We start from the raw sequence: 21,624 nt of genomic DNA, 5'->3' as shown, positions 1-21,624 counted from the left end.
GTGTAAGATGTTGATGAAGAACACGATGGCGATGTAGAGTAAGATGTGGATGAAGTACACGATGGCGATGTAGTGTAAGATGTTGATGAAGTACACGAGGGCGATGTAGTGTATAATGTTGATGAAGTACACGATGGCGATGTAGTGTATAATTTTGATGAAGTACACGATGGCGAAGTAGTGTAAGATATTGATGAAGTACACGGCGGTGATGCAGTGCATGATGTTGATATAGAATATAACCATGATTTAGTACATAATGGCGTGTAGTGCATGATATTGATGTAGTATACGACGGGGATGTAGTGCATGATGTTGATGTAGAACACGACGGTGATTTAGTGCATGATGTGAATGTAGCACGACGTCGACGTAGTGCATTATGTTAATATAGTACACGACGGTGATGTAGTGCATATTGGGTACACTAGTTGTGAAGTGTTTGATGGTGATTTAGTACATGATCTTGATTTAGTGCATGTTGCTGGTGATGTCTTGCATATAAGTTTTACTGCATGGCAATGATGTTTTACATGATGATGTTATGGAACATAATGGTGACATTGTGTATGGTCTTGATATAGTATATTATGGTAATGTAGTTTATATTGGTGATGTTAGTGCACTATGGTGATCTAGAGCATGATATTGATGCAGTGTATGGTGGTTCTGCAGTGTTTAATGGCGATGTAGTGCATTGAGGTGATAAAGTGTATGATTGTGTTGTAGTACATGATGGTAATGCAGGGTATACCGATGGTGTAGTGCGTCACGGTGTAATGCATGCTGGTGGTGTAGTGTTACATGGTGATGAAGTGTTACATGGTGATGTCATGCATACACGAGGTGCAGTGTATGTTTGCGATGTTGTCAATGGTGGTAATGTAGTGTATTATGGTAATGTAGTACATGATGGTAATGAAGTGTATGGTGGTAATGTAGTGCATGATGTTAATGTAGTGCATGATGGTAATGTAGTGCATGATGGTAATGTAGTGCACGATTGTAATGTAGTACATGATGGTAATGTAATGTATGATGGTTATGTAGTGTATGATGGTAATGTAATAAAGGAATGAATTGCGGGATTGATATCATTTTCGGGATATGAACGCAATTGGGCTGGTCAATGTGTGTGGAGTCCGAAGGACATGATATAGATGTGTTACACTATTGTGATGTAGTACATGATGTTGATGTAGTACACGATGGTGATGTAGTACACGGCGGTGATGAAGTACACGATGGTGATGTAGTACATGATGTTGATGTAGTACAGGATATTGAAGTAGTACACGATGTTGATGTAGTACACGATGGTGATGTTGTGCATGATAGTGATGCAGTACATTGTTATGTTATGGACACTGATGACAAAGTACGTGAAGGTGATGTAGTGTTTAATGGCGATTTAGTGCAAGCTGGTGATGTAGTGAATGATGGTCATCTCGTGCACCATGGTCGAATGCACGACAGTAATGATGGTGATGTAGTGTATGATGGTGATGTAGTGAACAATGACGATGTAGTGCATGATGGTCGTCTCGTGCACCATGGTCCAATGCACGACAGTAATGATGGTGATGTAGTGCATGATGGCGATGTAGTGAACAATGACGATGTAGTGAATGATGGTCATCTCGTGCACCATGGTGCAATGCACGACAGTAATGATGGTGATGTAGTGTATGAATGTGATGTAGTGACCAATGACGATGTAGTGAATGATGGTCATCTCGTGCACCATGGTCCAATGCACGACAGTAATGATGGTGATGTAGTGCATGATGGCGATGTAGTGAACAATGACGATGTAGTGCATGATGGTCATCTCGTGCACCATGGTGCAATGCACGACAGTTTGATGGTGATGTAGTGCATGATGGTGATGTAGTGAACATGACGATGTAGTGCATGATGGTCATCTCGTGCACCATGGTCCAATGCACGACAGTAATGATGGCGATGTAGTGCATGATGGCGATGTAGTGAACAATGACGATGTAGTGCATGATGGTCATCTCGTGCACCATGGTGCAATGCACGACAGTAACGATGGTGATGTAGTGCATGATGGTGATGTAGTGAACAATGACGATGTAGTGCATGATGGTCATCTCGTGCACCATGGTGCAATGCACGAGAGTAACGATGGTGATGTAGTGCATGATGGCGATGTAGTGAACAATGACGATGTAGTGCATGATGGTCATCTCGTGCACCATGGTGCAATGCACGACAGTAATGATGGCGATGTAGTGCATGATGGCGATGTAGTGAACAATGACGATGAAGTGCATGATGGTCATCTCGTGCACCATGGTGCAATGCACGACAGTAACGATGGTGATGTAGTGCATGATGGTGATCTAGTGAACAATGACGATGTAGTGCATGATGGTCATCTCGTGCACCATGGTGCAATGCACGACAGTAACGATGGTGTTGTAGTGCATGAAGATGATGTAGAGAACAATGACGATGTAGTGAATGATGGTCATCTCGTGCACCATGGTCCAATGCACGACAGTAACGATGGTGATGTAGTGTATGATGGCGATGTAGTGAACAATGACGATGTAGTGCATGATGGTCATCTCGTGCACTATGGTGCAATGCACGACAGTAATGATGGTGATGTAGTGCATGATGGCGATGTAGTGAACAATGACGATGTAGTGCATGATGGTCATCTCGTGCACCATGGTGAAATGCACGACAGTAACGATGGTGATGTAGTGCATGATGGCGATGTAGTGAACAATGACGATGTAGTGCATGATGGTCATCTCGTGCACTATGGTCCAATGCACGACAGTAATGATGGTGATGTAGTGCATGATGGCGATGTAGTGAACAATGACGATGTAGTGCATGATGGTCATCTCGTGCACCATGGTGCAATGCACGACAGTAACGATGGTGATGTAGTGCATGATGGCGATGTAGTGAACAATGACGATGTAGTGCATGATGGTCATCTCGTGCACCATGGTGCAATGCACGACAGTAACGATGGTGATGAAGTGCATGATGGCGATGTAGTGAACAATGACGATGTAGTGCATGATGGTCATCTCGTGCACTATGGTGCAATGCACGACAGTAACGATGGTGATGTGGTGCATGATGGCGATGTAGTGAACAATGACGATGTAGTGCATGATGGTCATCTCGTGCACCATGGTGCAATGCACGACAGTAACGATGGTGATGAAGTGCATGATGGCGATGTAGTGAACAATGACGATGTAGTGCATGATGGTTATCTCGTGCACTATGGTGCAATGCACGACAGTAACGTTGGTGATGTAGTGCATAAAGGTATAATAATACATGTATACATATTTTATATAATGACGATGTAGTAAAACAATGGTGGATGTAAGTTCGTGCCAACATACCTTAATGAGTTGTCTTGTTAAATTAACACCAGAAAGTGATGGTGTTGTGGTTCATAATGTTTTTGCAATGCTGTCTACGGACCTTCATACGTTTTCTACAATCTACTTAAGATCATTTGGCGCTTAAAACACTTTCGGACAAAAGTATTCCAAACGTACTTCCGACCTAAATTGTGTCACCCTACTATGGGATAGATTACTTATTCCACTTTTCTTGTTATCTTCAGCGAACTGTTGGTACTATAGGGTACCAAGCAATGTTAGTGCTGCATGTTAACGCTAGTAGTATGTCTATGTCTAACCTGCTGATGTAGACATAAATTGCAATCTGACTGAATCTCGCTTGCTGTGAGATCTGATGACGACCTATTTAAATGTATATTGCGAAGATCTCGATTTCCAATATCGATTTGCTTAGCATTCAAGCTGCTGTCAGTTTTTATTTTTCATCCAGATGGAATTACCGAACTTTTTAAAACAGAACTCATTCGGCATCCTTGGTACACATACCGTTCTGATAGGTCAGACACCAATAAACAAATTTCAAATATAATCTATAGTCAATTGACCAATTTGCACGCAAGATATCACTAATTTCTAGTGCAACTAGACAACTGTAGCGCAATCGGTTCCTAATGACTTTCATACCACATTAAGTTCTTTTGGGGGGCATTTTTGCACCAAAATGTTGTTGTTGTTTTTTGTGCAGACGAAGGAGTGAATATAAACAAACACTAGACGTAATTTCTTTTATCATCATCATTATTTATTTTTTAGTTTGGTACAAGTACACATGAGTAGACGTGCCATTTAAAACAATTATTCAGCTTTTTTAAACAGGTTAAAACCCAAAATAATTGTAAATGGAGGCTGGGTGTATAATGTAACATTTAACGCATTTTTGATTGTGTTTTTGTTGTTGATATATTTTGAAGATGAAGTTATGTTTGTGCCCACGACCTTGTTTGCGTAGTTCACTATTACATTTAAATCTGCTATTACTATATAAGTTTCATTTACTTCAATCATTTCATCAAAGCACTATTTCATTGAGTAATTCTTTGTTAATACCGCGTTAAAAAATATTCGTTAAAAAGGGAAACAACTTGTATAAAGTTTAAATTTTGAAGAGTTATCGTTCTCTATTTAATGAATTTAAACAAATGGTTAAGAGTTTTCGTTATTTAAATCAAAATAAGATAATAAATCATATAACACAAACTCATCATTTTGTCTAACAATGTAAATATGAGGTGTAGGATTCGCCGAGCATTGGTCCTCTTTGTACCAACTGCATGTGCCATGCCGGTATAGTTCGTGGCGAAATGAATGCGGTGGCTAAGTGTATGCGACACTACAACCCTCAAAAGTCTTTTACCGACTGAGCTATTCAGACAGTGACCTTCTAAGACTCGTCCTCACATCGTTGTGCTGAACGTGAATTGCAGATCTAATTAAATTGAAAAAAAAGTTGTGTTATCATGCATGTCCGCCTACCTGAATGAGTTGACGAGGTAGTAGAGAGCCCATGCAATGATGGTGTTGTAGTACATGCCCACGTACGTCGCTACCATGATGATTGCCACACCAGTGCCTGCAATTGAACACGAACAATTGGCTACAATAGGGCAACGCATCACCGGAGTTGAAACTAAATGAATGCATGTATTCATTTACATGTCGTTATGGATGATTGAATATATGTTGGATAATGCAAATATGATATAAGCATCCCAAACAGCGCAGATCCATTCGTCACAAATGATATAGTCTTGAAGGTCGACCTCTGTGGAACAGAAAAACATCCTTCGCGGCGGTGAATTTTTGGCAATGACAATGCTGACATAATTAAGGTGAACAATAATACAGAAGAAATATTTGATCCTATACATTCTTAAAAGAGCTGCTCTTTCTTGGCCACAGAAACAGGGTCCATATCGAATGACAAAAATGTGAAAATGGCCAGTGATAGAACATCCTTTTAGTATGCAATTCATGTTGCATTTTGTTTCAATAGCTCGAAAGGTGAATGACAATGTCTGTAGTAAACAACCAGGTGTTCGGCAGTGTTTCCGGTAAAATATCTTTCAACAGCTGAATATATACTATATCCTAATACAATTTACACGACGACAAATGCCAACATTACGACTCACTCAAATGACAGTCACACATTTCACCATTGTTTTTGTTTGACTTGAAACTCGGTGATGTGATATTTTTTCCGAAAAAAAAATCCTAAAGTGAATGTTTGTCACAATTTGCCTTGGTATTAAATATTGTGTTCCATAAAGCCATAAGGCTTATTGTTTCAGTGAAATACAGCTCGGAAGACAATTACGCGTATTTGGTAAAGAGTGAGCAGGGTGTTGTAGGTCATTTTGGGCATTCAAATACCTGTCTTCATGCATATTACTATGCTATTCTCTTCAGCTGAAAATCAAGTTGGATGGTTTTATACGAGACTTTATTTGGCATGCCTTTATACTCGAATCCGCGCTTCTTTTAAAATTTGACCAACTTCCCATTGAATTTGTAATACAATTCTGATAGTGCAAGTTAGTTGCCCAACAAGAGCGGCCATTTGCCTGGCTCTCTCTATCTTTTATTCTTATTTCAGTTATAATGAGAATACGAACGGGACACTCATGTCTGACTAACTGAAATAACGATAAACTTGGATGCTTTTGTTTGTTGACCTTTAAACGCATGTATTAGTACTCGGTCGATTTGTTGCACTGTCTGTCTTCTCTATTTAAACATTGGGTTATAATTGCCATTTCAAATGAGTATTTCTTGCAAACATTTTTAGGCTGAGGGCCGCAGGCCTACAGACTTCAGTTCCGCAAATCGAAATCAGGTATTGTCGGATTTACTTTTTGACATGACATGCCGGGTTTACAGAATGGGGCGTTTGGTGTTATTCGGTTTAAATTATTGCGAATTAAAAGACCATTTATTTTAAATACCATACGTTTAATGTGAAATTAATAGAAACCAGAATAATCTTAAATGAATCTTGGAGAGGAACCGAGTGAATACTTATAGATGAAAATGCAGAAAATTCAAATGTGTTCACTAAAACCTATGCCTTACTTTTCCTATTGCAAATAGTTAAAACGTCCTCAGCCAATATCGGGTCTCATATAATTAACTTTACACTAGCAATGCACTTTCGATATGAAAGCGATTTTTATATTATCTAGTACATAAAGTTTATCGGTTAATGTTATTAAAAAATCATCACTTTATAATACCTATTCCTTGGTAATGACAGGCACTTACCTGTTACAGTTAGTGCCACTCATTTTTATTTTTTTTCGGATTCCATATGTTTTGCCTATGAATAGAATTGTAAAAAAAAATCAAGCTTATCCCGCCTTCAACCTTTCAACGCTTTCGGCGTTTTTATTTTATGTCTACAGCTTTAAACATTTGAAATTTGGTCAAATTGCTTACGTTTACACAATAGAGTTGGCAATGAAACAATTCTAATAACCAAAGGAAAATTGTCTTTACAGTAAATAATTTACTGGATGATACTTTTTATGAGCACTAAAATTACTCTTATATAGATGCCAAACACATTTGAATGCAGTCGTTTATTGAATGTCCCTCGTGCATTGGAAACAGAACTGTTCGTGTGGTCAGTCAGAAGAAAACGGTCAACTTGAAAGGATGCGCGAAAATCAGGCCATAAGCCGCAACATAACTGTGACAATATATAAGCGATACCATACAACTGTCTATAATCGAATAAGCCTCTCTAAAATCATTTCCAAAGTGTCACACCAATTGTATTTGTCTGCTGATGTTGTTCCCTTAAAGAGAATAATGTCGGTGTCTGGCTCTAATTTTCTGTCACGTCTTGTTTGCCTCGTGAATTATCACAAACAACTCTTGTTCGGAAGTTGTTTGTGGGGAGGGTAAACTAAGTACAATTATGGCAGACCTACATGTACATATTTATGGTAGACCTACATGTACAATATGGCAGACCTACATGTACAATATGGCAGACCTACATGTACAATATGGCAGACCTACATGTACAATATGGCAGACCTACATGTACAATTATGGCAGACCTACATGTACAATATGGCAGACCTACATGTACAATTATGGCAGACCTACATGTACAATATGGCAGACCTACATGTACAATTATGGCAGACCTACATGTACAATATGGCAGACCTACATGTACAATTATGGCAGACCTACATGTACAATATGGCAGACCTACATGTACAATTATGGCAGACCTACATGTACAATATGGCAGACCTACATGTACAATATGGCAGACCTACATGTACAATTATGGCAGACCTACATGTACAATTATGGCAGACCTGCATGTACAATATGGCAGACCTACATGTACAATTATGGCAGACCTACATGTACAATATGGCAGACCTACATGTACAATATGGCAGACCTACATGTACAATTATGGCAGACCTACATGTACAATATGGCAGACCTACATGTACAATATGGCAGACCTACATGTACAATATGGCAGACCTACATGTACAATATGGCAGACCTACATGTACAATTATGGCAGACCTACATGTACAATATGGTACGCGCTACTGGAAATCGTTTTATTCCAACGCCTGAAATTGTGCAGAGATTGAGGCACATCTTTAAAAAAAAATAAAGATTGTTAACTCTACGTAAAGCCATGCCGTTTTGCAATGTTGACACTCAGGCGCCTATGTTTCGATATCCGTGAGCTAAAACAAACAAATATTTTTTGGAAAGCTAAAACAAACTGAATTGTCTTCGATTTTCGAAGCCACTGCAAAGACGACAACGATCCATACAGGGCCAGACGCTCAATACCAATGAAGTGAATGAAAAGATAAGCGTCAAGTTACCCTGAGCAATGATTTGCCATTAGACACTACAACATTTGTATTTTCCCGTTTGGGTTTTATACCATTTAAACCAATAAAAGCGTAATATTTAACACTGGTAACATGGCAAAGCAAGCTGTTCGCCGTTAGTGTCCAATAGGGTGATCAAAATGTTCTCGATTGGTATGCATTGCAAGTTGACTCTTAAAACAATCTCATCACTCTTTGAAAAAAAGTTGTCCAAGCCAATAAAGGGTCATCCCTGGCAGGAGATTAACCATCCTACCGTTTTAAAAAATCCGAATACTAAACATTGCAGAGTTCTGAAATGTCGAAGTGGGAGGTTTGGTTTTTTGTTGTTTTCATCATGAATACCTCAGAAGAGATGCATTCTCTATTTCCTGGGTGATATTTTTTTATTTACTTTTTTGAATGACTGTGTGATTTTTTTCTTTGGTACCTAGGTTTGGCGAACAAAAATTAAAATCTTAGCTAAAGTGAACATGCTTATGTCGCCCTTTTCTTGCACTCACCTTTAAACATCGGACAGAGGCGGTCCCAGATTTTGATGGCGCCGCTGCGGTGGAACTGCCCCAGAGCCAGCTCCATGTAGAAGAGTGGCAGCCCAAGAAAGACCAGCATCAGGAAATAAGGGATCAGGAACGCTCCTGAAAACAGAATGGTAATGACACATTTGTAGGTGTTTTTATGGTTTAGTAATGGATATTGGTATGGTATATGGTAATTGGTGAAGTATATGGAAATTTGTATATTCTATGATAGTTGGTATATCAAATGTTATTGGTTAAGTATATGATAAGTGGTATAAAATAGGGTTATTATTATAGTATGTGGTATTTGGAATAGAATATGGTATTGGTACAGAATATGGTATTTATATAATAGTTATATGGTAGTTTGCATGGTATATGGTAACTGGTTTAGTGTAATTAGTATGAAATTTAGTAATTTGTGTAATTTATGGTAAATGGTACAGTATATATCATAATTGGTAAAGTATGTTGTTTTTGGTATAGTATATGGTAAATGATGTGATATCATTTATGGTAGTGATTTAGTGTATGGTAATTTGTATAGTATATCGTAACTGGTTTATAGTATATGGTACTGGTACCGTGTATGGTATTTATATACTATATAGTATATGATTATTCATATGGTATATGGTAATTGTCATAGTACATGGTAAAAGGAATATTCAAATGAAACGGTATAGTGTATGGTAATTGGTAGAGTATATAACATATAATAGTGTAGTCTTGTACGTGTTGTGTACATGGTGTGTCAGTAGTACTTATTGCACCCAAACCCGAGTTATTCAAATTATACACGACGAGCACGAGCTATGGGTATGTATAATGTCAATCACGATGGTATGGTGGTGGAACTCTTTTATAACATGTTGTCCAGCCTACCGTACGTAACTATCCACGCTACTTACGGCACGATACTAGTGGTACGAGACTCAATGCAGAGGCGAAAACAAAAAAAAAAATTACCCAATGCGGTACATAATGCTGAGCACTGTATCAAAGGTTTCGTCGACCAGGGCTTTAACATTGATATGCATATTGGTATGCTTGGGATAGAGATTTGCATATTTCCGTTGAAAAAATAATGTTTAATGGCGTAAACCGTTACTAACGGTTTTAGAAATATGCATAAAACATCAATTTTTTAACTTAAATATAAAAATCTGAGATCTGATTTTTTGTGAGCAATCTTTAACCATTGGTTTGCAGATCTTAATGCAAATATTTGCTCTTTCCAAGACAAAAACTAAAAAAGTTGAAAAAACGGTAAATCTGTGAGAGTGCAGCTTTAATGAGTTTGATATGTATGTTCGTTCATTGTTTAAGACTGGTGATTTTAGATCTACCAAACTTTTTTCTTAGTTATTCTTAAATATGTGCTTTAATTATTTTCAAAAAAGAAGAAAACAAAGGTATGTCCCACACCGAGTATATGTCATATGATAGTGCCGTCAGAAATAATCAACATAGTACATATAATGCGATAGTCATATAGGAGGTGGACTTGGGCTTCACGTGACTGCTAGTAATACTAGTAACATGCAAGGAACGCATGATGATAAATGCTAAATCGTTCAGATGCCACTAGTAACGCAGGATGCCAGAAACCACGCGTCAGTCACTGCCTCTAAACTGAGTAAGATACCCCGGGTGACTCAAGTGTCGCCTTCCACAGATGACAGATAGAGGTAGCCACTTATCAATGCGATCACGTGCGGGCGGCACACCAACTGAGGCCGAACCGCTCAATGTCAGCGAAAGCACGGGTTGAATGTGGTATACTCATTAAAACCTCTTCAATTTATCATTGGAATCTTATCGATGAATATTCCCCTGATTTCCTTTCTGCAAAATAAATCAAATTCCGACATAGTTTCGGTGTTTTACTGTGTTTTCAAGTATTCCCCGGAAAACTGGTCCCTGCCGACCCGAGTTTGATGATTGGCAATTTGTCGGTGTATTGCTAGTAATGAAGATGGTCTGCCCATTGAGACGCTATTGTATAGCATATTGAGTTCATATAGTTTGTGTCATAACTCTACAAGGCATATCTGGGGCTTGCCAAACGTTACAGTATTCGGTATTTTATAAATATTTCATGTCGAATAGTTCAACGTTATAAGATATATCAAATATTGTAATGTTTGACACACCATACTTTTCGAATTCAGTAAGCTATTGTAATAAGCTACAAGAATTGTGTTTTATTGAGACACCATTGTATATTTTTACGATTTATCATCCTTCTTAAACCTTCTCAAGTGGCTTCAGTATGCGAGTGTTTTTTAAGATGTTTGAAAAATGAACCATTGGCATATTTCTCCGTATTAACGTGTTAATTCCAATACTAAACAACCAATAATTTTTACTCTAATAAGTGACCATTAAACCCGTCATTCCAAAACGCTAGAAGTAGGAGTTGGTTATTAAAAAGATGTTCGGAACAATTACTTAGCTGTTTTACAGGGGCAGTGTGCTTTGTTTTTACACACCCCTTTGACAACGCCACCCGCCCGCCCCCCTCCCTTTTTTTAAAAAAATCCCAGGCTTATTAATAATGATGGGAGAACTGTTACTTATGTTAGCTCACAAAAAAAGAAAGTATTCACTGCAATCCTTGAGATCAGAAGGCTATAATTTACTGTGTAAGAAAGGAATATTTATGGCACTGTTTGCTTTAAAAAGTAGTCAGTGGTATTCACAGTCTGGCAAAAAATATCTTTCTGTTAATTTTGTTGGTAGTAAAAACTCACAGTTTTGTGTCCGAGGTCGAAGATGAATAAATATGTCGCAGCATCTAGTATGTGACGGCTTGCCTTACTTGTGACAAAAAATAATTGATTGATCTAACCCGAACATATTCAAACATTTTTTCTCTCAGGGACATCTTACTGAGTAAACACTGCAGGACACTTAACTGCTTGTGTGAGCATGAATGTTTACTGATTTTATCATATGTAAATAATTATTGATGGATGTTTCCGCCGCTATTTCTTGAAAATAAGTTCTTAAGAGGGCTATGTGATCCAAACATGTAACCAATGTAAATATAAAAACATCTCAACTTTCTGTCCGCTCAGTAAAGGTAACCTGTCATGGCTTTTATTAAACCACTCTTCATCTTATCAAACCTTATTTCGCCCCGTAAAATCCACATTCCAGAAATTCAGGGCATCATAATTATTTAGTCATGCTACTTAATAGTAGTTTTTAACAGAAATTCAATGTTTAACATTAACTCACCAATCGCTTGTAAACTGAAGCCTTTTCCCGTTCGAAGCATTGTTATCTTTTCAAAAAATTAAAGAGATTTAGTGCTGCACGTGCACATATTTATTTCATTTCGCAACATCTGTGTGTCATGTGTGTGTTTTTAAACAAACGTGTGCTTAAATTACTTTGAGAGTGGAACTCTATAGCTTGTATATGTATTGCTACAAGTGTTCGCTGAAGTCCATTTTTTTATATAAAGTAATATAACGGTTAAAATTCTTTTTTTAACCGAAGGGATGGCAGTCTTTATCAGTTTTAATCAGTGTTCAACACTTTTTATGACGGCACTGTTCATGACCTTGACTGACATGCATGAAACACAAGTTCTGATGAAAAAAATGAGGAAGAAAACCAAACAAAAACAACAACAACAACAACATCATCAAAAATACGTAAAAGCTAATCCAAATTTTTTTCCAATGACAACTTACTCCAGTTTAATAAAAATTTCAGCTTATCAAAAAAAGAAGAAAACAGTATGTCAATAACTAACTATACACATGTTGAAATGACTTTACCATACCTGCAGAGGGACCACGTGACAAATTGCGTCATAAATGCTACGGAAGGCAACATTTTGCTTTTAATGAAGACTATAAACAAAGATAACTTTACTATTTCTTCACCATTTTAAATGAAACATAATGCAGTCTACGCCGCTTACGGAGCACTGCTCTCAGTCTTAAACCAAGTTTATTTTCACACGTTACATCACATAAATATAGGCTATCATGGCCCATGATCAATTTTCATTTCTAAACATTTGCTTGGTGGGTTATATAAGTTTTATGACTTTTTGAAATGCTTTACATTAACATCAAATTATATAACACCGAATATTTAAACTATTTTTCAGAAGAAAAAAAGCGTATTAATATTTTTAGCTATTGAAAAGTTGGTACTTAAACATTAATAAATCATGTATGGAAAGTGTAGATAAAATAAACTTGTCAACTTGTAAAGTAATGAAATTCTTTCTCTGAGCAAATACTTTTTACAGGAAAATGGAACGATTCTTTAACAAACCAATACTTTCTGTATTCGACATTTCAATGGTGTAAAACATATTTGAATGAGAACGGTAAAATCGTGGATTATTTTTAGATCCAGTATTTGTTTGTAGGCTGTCAAAATCGTCGTCTATGACATAACAATAATGTGCATCTACCAACTTCTATATTTAGCCGATGCGACGCTTATCAAAACTGGTTCAAAGCAATTCATTTACACACTTGAGGTAGGTTTTGAATTCAAAATTAGAGATTTTTCTATACTATAAAATAACGCTCTTGAAGAGGCTGACAATCTTCTGTTTAACGTTTTTGTGCACGCCATCCACACCCCAGTTTGTTTTAAGTGGGAATTTTACAACATCATCAAGCATTACATTCTTACAAATTTATCATTCGGCATACTAAAACATTAGACCAGCATTAATTAGTATTGATAATGCAATGATACATTATTTCTAGTCTACCCGCCTCTGCATATACAAAATCGTTTTAACCGAAAGTGTATATTTTATAAATTTGGTTCATATCTTTACATTTGGCAATTGTTTTGAACATCCCTAAACTTCTAAACCATATAATAAAATAGGTCTAAAAAGTTTGTCAACAAGTACCAATATGTTCAGAAAATATATTTAAATTGAGAAATTACTTGAATAAAACTACTAATATAACAATAGAAATAGTATAATGTATTCAAGTATTTTCTCAATTTAAAAAATGCTTTATGTGCTTAACCAGACAACGTTTTGGAAGCACGAATATATGACCCACCTTATAGTTAGACTATACCTAAATATGTAAATGTATTGACAACTTCAAATAATGATACCAGATAGAAAAAATAAACATTTAAATGTGATCGTCTAGCTTCCCGCATACCAGAATCTTAGGTTTGCCTTCCTTCGAAGTGTGCTTTGCTTTGCACATTTCGGTCAGTCGTCCGGTCGTTTGGTCGGTATGTCAGTCAGAAAGTCGGTAGACCTACTTGCCCGAATGATAACCCGACAGTGCCTGGACGCATTGTCCTAAAACTTGAATTGGAGGTTTGGCGTTACCAGTAGACGACCTCTATTGATTTTGAAGTCATCGGCTTAAAAGTCAATGTCACCGTAACCTTTGTAAAGAACATGCCCGAGTGATTACTGGACAATGCATCGACCAATACTTCTTAAACTTCACTTGGAGTTTGGGCGTAACCAGTAGATGAATCTCGTCGATTTTAATGTCATCGGCTCAAAGGTTAATGTCACTGTGGCATTGAATTCAAAAAGCTTGTCCACGTGATAACTCCATAATGCCTCAACTTACGGTTTTCAGACTTGACTTGGAGGTTGGGTGTGTCCAGAAGATGAACTCCATTGATTTTGAGATCATCGGACCAAAGGTCACAGTGACCTTGAAATGAAATGTTTGTCCGAGTGAAAAGTCGCCAAGACCTTGACCTTCGGTCCTCAGACTTGAAATGGAGACTGGGCCTGACTGGTAGATGACTCCCATTTTTTGTATGGTAAACAGTTTAAATGTCAAGGTCACAATCACCCTCAAACTTGACACGAAGGTTGTGGGTGTGACTCTATTGATTTTGAAGTAATCAGGTCAATGTCAAAGTCGCATTGAATGCGAAAAGCTTGTCCGAGTGATAACTAGACAATGCATAGACTTATGGTCCGCAAACATGACAAGAATGTTGGGTGTGTTTTGGAATCATTTGTTCCAAAGTTTAATGTCATAATGACCTTGAACTTGAAAATCTTGTCCAAGCGGTACTAAACAATACATGCATTGTCTGTCGTCAAAATTGACATGGAGGTTGGGCCGAACCAATAGACGACCCCTATTGATTATGAGGTCATCAGGTCAAACAAGCTGGAATTACGGTCTATGCATATTTTTATTTAAATGCCATATATTTCTGACAACATGGCCCTCAGGGGTGCATAATGTTTGACAAAAATAAATTGCCATCTTTAATTAACAACATCGTCTGCATTTAAGCGAAAACAGAACGTTAACAATCCTGTGTCGACCCCACTAATACAAAGAAAATAATAACGGCTATAGACATTCTCCTTGACGAACACCTAAATGACTTTCTAACGCTGCACGTAGAGCATTTTGGTGGTTGACTCTTGAATTTTTATACATAGCGTGTATTAATGAAAAACGATTGCCCCTTAGTCCTAATAAATAAAGGTTATACCACAGATTATCTCGTACTATATAGTCAAACGCTTTTGTAAAATTAATAACAGCACAGAATAACTGGTTATTTTAATTTAGAACATGGTTAATTGAAATTTGTAGTAAACAAATCATTATCAATGTTACTCATTTTCCCCTGCAACAAGCATGTGCCTAGATATATATACATGTATATACATTTTAGAGGGATGTGCCTTGTCAATAAACAAAAAATGATTTCAACCATTAAACAAGGTATCATTTATTTGGAGGTATTTATGAACATTGAAGGTTCGAATAGCTACCCCAGACTTGAACTTAAAGCAAACTTTAAAAAAACACTATGAATGTATCAACTATGCATCAAGACATGTGTCATCAATATATAGAGAAATGCTCACGAAGCATGGTCATTAAGCATGGCCCGGAAGCATATTCCGGACATTATCAGCCGGATATTATCCATTAATTTATTTTCCTATAAGGTATGTACGGGGACAAAAGTAAATCCAAAATGGCCGCAAAGAAATTTAGATTACATAAGCACATCCCAATTAAACTATCCTGTATTTAAAAGGATACTGTGTGACAAATATATTAAAACAATGAAAACGTGGTATTTTTGCCTGTTTTACTTTCTCGCTTGAGATTCTGAATAGTTTTAAAGGGTGTCAAAACTTTACGCCCCTTTTTAACGCACTCTCTTACGTCAAATCTAGAATCCGCCCCAGCATAAATCTAATCGTTATGTGATCATCCTGCGATTCATGTTCTATTATCGTTCATTTTTGGAGAATAATCGCAAGTGAATAACATCAACATCCGGCTGAAAACATGTCGGAATTACCCATCTAAATTATTTTACATATGACATAAGATTACGTGGTATGTGCACCGGGATTTAACCGCTTCCGTCACATTTATTACTTTTTCAGAATTAAACAAAAAAGAGATCTTTATTTAAAGTAATAGTAAGTTTGAAAGAAGATGTGGTATTCAATTTCGTCCAATTACAGGCATGTTCAAGTGCGGAATCAATAAGTCACACTTGGAACACATACAAACCAACGATTTTTTTGATTTTTTTTGGCAAAAAAATAAAGATTATTATTTTGGATTACTGACATATTCAGAAATAAGATAAGTGCCAATGGATTTAAACTGTCTTCATACTTTCAACGTTTTATGCTTTATTAAGTACTTTCATTCACCTGCCAAAATAACTTCACACGGATGAGGCCTTGAATTGAAAGGAATGTCGCTGGGAGTTTTCAAAGAAAGCCCTTGGCTAGTACCGAAAAAGTACATGTATAAAGTTATCCTATTTTTAAGTATTTGATTGAAAGATTAAAGATTCATTATACCAGTTTCTGTGCCGCGCAATGACATTAATGATGACTGAAACTGGGTTGTTTTGATAAAAACAGAGCTCTAGCCGCCCACTCCAATCAACAACATGGAATGATCTTGGCACACTAGCACTTTCTATATCTCATAAACCACATTGATCAGATATATGGTACATCCATTCTTATCTGATGATAGGCATATATGATCCCGTGTCTAATTAGAATGTTTATTACAAACATTGTAATGTATGAATAAATAAAGATATTGAAGCGAATGACCGATCGAGAACAGACGACAAATGCACATAGGTCTGGATCTGTTTTGAAAATTGCACCAGAATATTGTATCACATTTTGTTAACACTATGCTTTATCGTTACAACAAATACAAACAAAAGGTTGCTATTTCTTTCGGCCTTAAACTGTCGTATCAGGTTAATATAACATGCATCGTACATACGAGGAAAGAGTCAATATGAATCGGTACAATTTGTGTTTAGCGTTCCAGGCCTCGCGTGAATGCAGGCATTGCAAAACACCCGCAGCAAGTGCAAAAACGGCAGCCCATATATTCCATGGATTTACCGATTATTAGAAATATTTGATCATAAAAGTTGTGCTTTCGATTGTTCGTACACAGGTTAACTTATAAACAATAATATCAAACAATTCCTGTGCCCATTTCCGGCTACTTAAGTGTGCCTTTACTCTCGCAATAAACGATTCACTTTTAGTTGAAGAGCCCTTCCTTATATCATGAAATAAATACAAACCGTGAAATGTGTGAAACCAGATTTTGAATGAAATAATTTAATGCAAAGAAAACATTTAAAACTTTTCCGTTCTCAGACTTATATGATTTGATTTTAGCAACCTTATGGTAAATTTAGCCATTCAAGTTGCAATGTATCCTTTTAAATTAGCGAAAGTTAACGACTGGGGTGATCGTTGTTTACTCGAGCTAAAAATAACAACCATACTGGAGCATGGTACCATATCTATTTATTGCGCTATATTATATCAACAAGTATAACCATCCGATTAATTATTTCACACTCTACTAATAGTCATAACGTTGTAGTATACATTTATCTGCGTAATCAGTAAACGTCTTAAACAATTTTGGCACCTATTTGACACAGATAATGTACTCTGTTAGATATAGTTATACAAGTAACTATTTAGCATTGAACAGACTGATATTAATAAGATAACGCTTAAATATTTCAAGCGTCACGAAGGTATTAAAACACATTGTTTTGTTTTGGGGTCCGACTACTGACTTAATATTATTCGATACAGGACTTCAATCTTCACACGGTCATTTCGTATTTATGTATAATCATTTTGTATTAATGGCCTGCTTTTCGCTTCAGGTCTGAAAAGGGTTAATGGTGATGCCAGATTTAATATAAAAAGCGTGTAATCTTGTAGTTTCACACCAAGTTAATGTTGTATACAGTGAAGATACTGTTAAAACAGAATGAGGACGTACTGCGTTTATTACGTTTAATATGTAAGTACACGAGCACTAGATTTTAACGATTCTTGGTCTGTCACCTCATTCTAATAAGTGCTCAGCGTGTACGTGCATCTTTATTCTACGTTTCTTTTGCATAGTTGATACCGAGAGTCCTTTGATAACCTTGCTTAAATGTGTGCGATAGATGAGAAGAATCAGCTGTCGAATCAGGACAACTACTTAAAGATGCACTCCTACTCCCAAATAACATTTACCAAAATTAAAAAAAAGTTGATTTAAAATACCAGAGGGGACGGATAAATGTCGAAAACAATGATTCTTATGAAGGATACAGAGTTTAATTTGAAAGAAAGATGCAAAAATCACGCTATTCGACCTTATGAAACGATAGTAGATCACAGTAATTCTTTCAGCATTCACCAATCATTTAATATTTTCACTCAAAATTCATGTTTGTTATACATGTGTATGTATTGATTATGAATAAGAGTGTCACTTTAATACGACCCACTAAATGACCATGCAGCACTCCGTGTCCACTCACCTCCGCCGTTCTTGTAGCAGATGTATGGGAAGCGCCACACATTACCCAGGTCCACCGCGAACCCCGTCACCGACAACAGGAAGTCGATCTTGTTACCCCAAGTTTCGCGTGTCCCATTGTCACCATTGTCCCCATTCTCATGGACACCCAACTCTAATTGTTCTGAACTAACAGTTGTGTTTTCGTATGGTGGTGGTTGTGAGTGGTGACCGTCCTGTGTGTTAGTTATACCATTGTGATCATTAATGTCCATTTCGCGCTTAAATGAATGTTCATCCTTCTCGTGGATGTTCAGTAAAGCGTCCGTCACAGTAGGGCATTCAAAGACATTTATATCAGTATCCGTATCCATGTCCATGAATCCTAACCTTTCATTAACACTATTAACCATTACAGTCAAACTTATTTTGTCAGTTGAATTTTTTTCTCCTGTAACGCAAGTTCCTCATGGCAGAAACATATTACGCTATCTGATATTTATGTTTCTGATTGCTGCTCTTATACCTCTTGGAAAATGTTTCTTTTTTTTCACCGTCGACGGATAAAAATGACGTTAATAGTTCATGAAACAATTCCACAGTGCTTATGTAATGCCGTGTCTGCTATAATCTCACCCACATTCAGTTTGTAAACAAAACGTTATCACACACGACCGTCATCCGTCATATATTTTAACCGATTTACAGCACCAGGTCACAAACTACCAAAGAATTTGATTCACACTCAAGTAAATGTGAGAGAGAAATAACACCATCATAAAAAATAAATCTTTTTTACAATTAAATAAGATAATTTGCCACAAGTTAATCACCATGAGTTTTTTTTTAAATCCATGTATCCAATTGAACAACTTTATCCAATTAAGAGGAGAACAAACTGTGTTCTGGCGCTATAAAACGGAAGAACTTCTCAGTAGAATGCATCACGGCTCGATGTTAGTAAACAGCTTAGCTCCGAACCAGCCTTATCTAGAAAACCAAGATTCCTCGCCAAAATCAGTTAGAGCTTTAATCCATGTCCACAACTTATCAGGCGTTATTGAAATATTTATCTACTGCAGTAATCCGGCACATTGTGCTTGGACAAGTGAGCTGAAAGTGCCGCCATACGCCAGTCATGTCTTTGTAATAGTCCGTAAATCTGTATTGTCATATGTTGGTATAGTTGATATGATAAAGATTGAGTTACTACTATAACATAATAGTTCGAAAACATCAATCGATATTCGCTTCAAGAAAATTCACATCAATTGCGTCATTCGGAACTCCTCGGCCATTTTTTTTCAAAAACAACCTCGGATGTATGCCGGTACATCTGTTGAAGTAGTCCGTATTTTTTTGAATAAAAGCATTAATTAAATGTAGTGTTTAAGAGTTGTATTCATTGCTCTCAGTTGAAATTGATTGCCAGTGAAGTGTATTATTGCAAACATAATTACGATTCCCAAGAGTTAAGTCATAAATTTTAACTACTAAATAAGATTACTACGCGATCTATTTGCAGCGGACTTAAACGTACCACTTTTTAAGTATGTAAACCGTCCATATACATCCGAGGTTGTTTTTGAAAAAATGGCCGAGGTGCTCCGAATGCAATTGCGTCGAATCAGATTTTCAGTATAAGTTGTAGTAGTACTAGTATTAAATCAACATCGTCATCGTTATCGCCGTCATCATCATCGCCGTCATCATCATCGCCGTCATCATCATCATCATCATCAACATCATCATCATCATCATCATCATCATCATCATCATCATCATCATCATCATCATCATCATCATCATCATCATCATCATCATCATCATCATCATCATCATCATCATCATCATCATCATCATCACCACCACCACCACCACCACCACCACCACCACCACCACCATCATCATCATCATCATCAGCATCACCAACACCAACAACACCACCACCATCATCATCATCATCATCATCATCATCATCATCATCATCATCATCATCATCATCATCACCACCACCACCACCACCACCACCACCACCACCACCACCATCATCATCATCATCATCATCATCATCATCATCTCAACCACCATCACCACCACCATCACCATCATCATCACCATCATCATGTACCCTTCTGTTTCCTTACATAGAACGTCAGAGGGGACTCAACCCTGCTTATCTCCTGTAGGATTCATCCTCTCTCCGTACATGATGTCATCCCTACGATAACTTCCAGATTAAACACAAATTACCTCTCAACTTACCCAAATGCCTTTCCGTGTCTGTTGACACCACTCTGAAGCTTGTTAACACCTGTTGAGGTAAGAACACCCTCGTCAATCTACGTCAAGTAATAATATCACAATATCATTTGAAACACTGCTTAATACTTTTCCGTAGGAAAACGGTTGATAAGCCTTAAACTGCAATGCCACATTTCTAGTGCTGTATTTTATTCAATTATGTAAGACAGTGATACGTATAGATTAAGATATTCTAGCAAATAGATAGTACAGGTTTTAATATAAAATCATTGGGCCGATTGTTCAGAAATTCCCGACAAGTTAGCGATTCGCCAAATTAAAAATTACTAATTTTTTAACATATCGCTTGCTAACTGTTAAAAATATGACTGGTCAGAACACCGTTATCGCTGTCGCTAACGTACAATCGTTCAACGATTTAGCGATATCGCTAATTCTTAAGCAACAAATGTACAAAAGAGTTGACCCATAATGCATTTGCTTTTTCCCACAATGCATTTAATCTGACCTGCACTGCAGAGTCCATGGCACAACCTCTATCGGTAGGTCCACGGAGCCTTTCTTCCAGCTGGTCAGTTATGAATTCTAACCACTCCTTACCAAACCTGCAACTGGCACGCAGTTCTTTGTCTATGAGGGGTTTATACATGAACTTTGGCCGGTAAACACGTTTTTTCCCTGATTTTATCGTTCAGAGCATCAATAA

At 37.1% G+C, this 21,624-nt stretch overlaps 1 protein-coding gene across 1 annotated transcript in view; it reads right to left on the bottom strand.

The window, feature by feature from the left end:
- LOC128231630 (sodium-dependent serotonin transporter-like) overlaps nt 1-19,572 on the bottom strand; it is a 35,587-nt gene extending 16,015 nt beyond the window's left edge. Inside the window, exons 1-3 of the mRNA XM_052944659.1 lie at nt 18,676-19,572; nt 8,812-8,946; nt 4,902-4,998 (exon numbers count right to left, since the gene is read on the bottom strand). Of these exons, the coding sequence (XP_052800619.1) occupies nt 4,902-4,998; nt 8,812-8,946; nt 18,676-19,066 (623 nt within the window). The 5' untranslated portion in view covers nt 19,067-19,572. The remainder of the gene's footprint in view (nt 1-4,901; nt 4,999-8,811; nt 8,947-18,675) is intronic.
- Between the last annotated feature and the right edge of the window lie 2,052 nt (nt 19,573-21,624).

Source organism: Mya arenaria, chromosome 4 (genome assembly GCF_026914265.1).
Source record: "Mya arenaria isolate MELC-2E11 chromosome 4, ASM2691426v1".
NCBI lineage: Eukaryota > Metazoa > Mollusca > Bivalvia > Myida > Myidae > Mya > Mya arenaria.
Note: the sequence above shows the minus strand (reverse complement) of the source record. Positions and strands in the feature narration are given on the sequence as shown.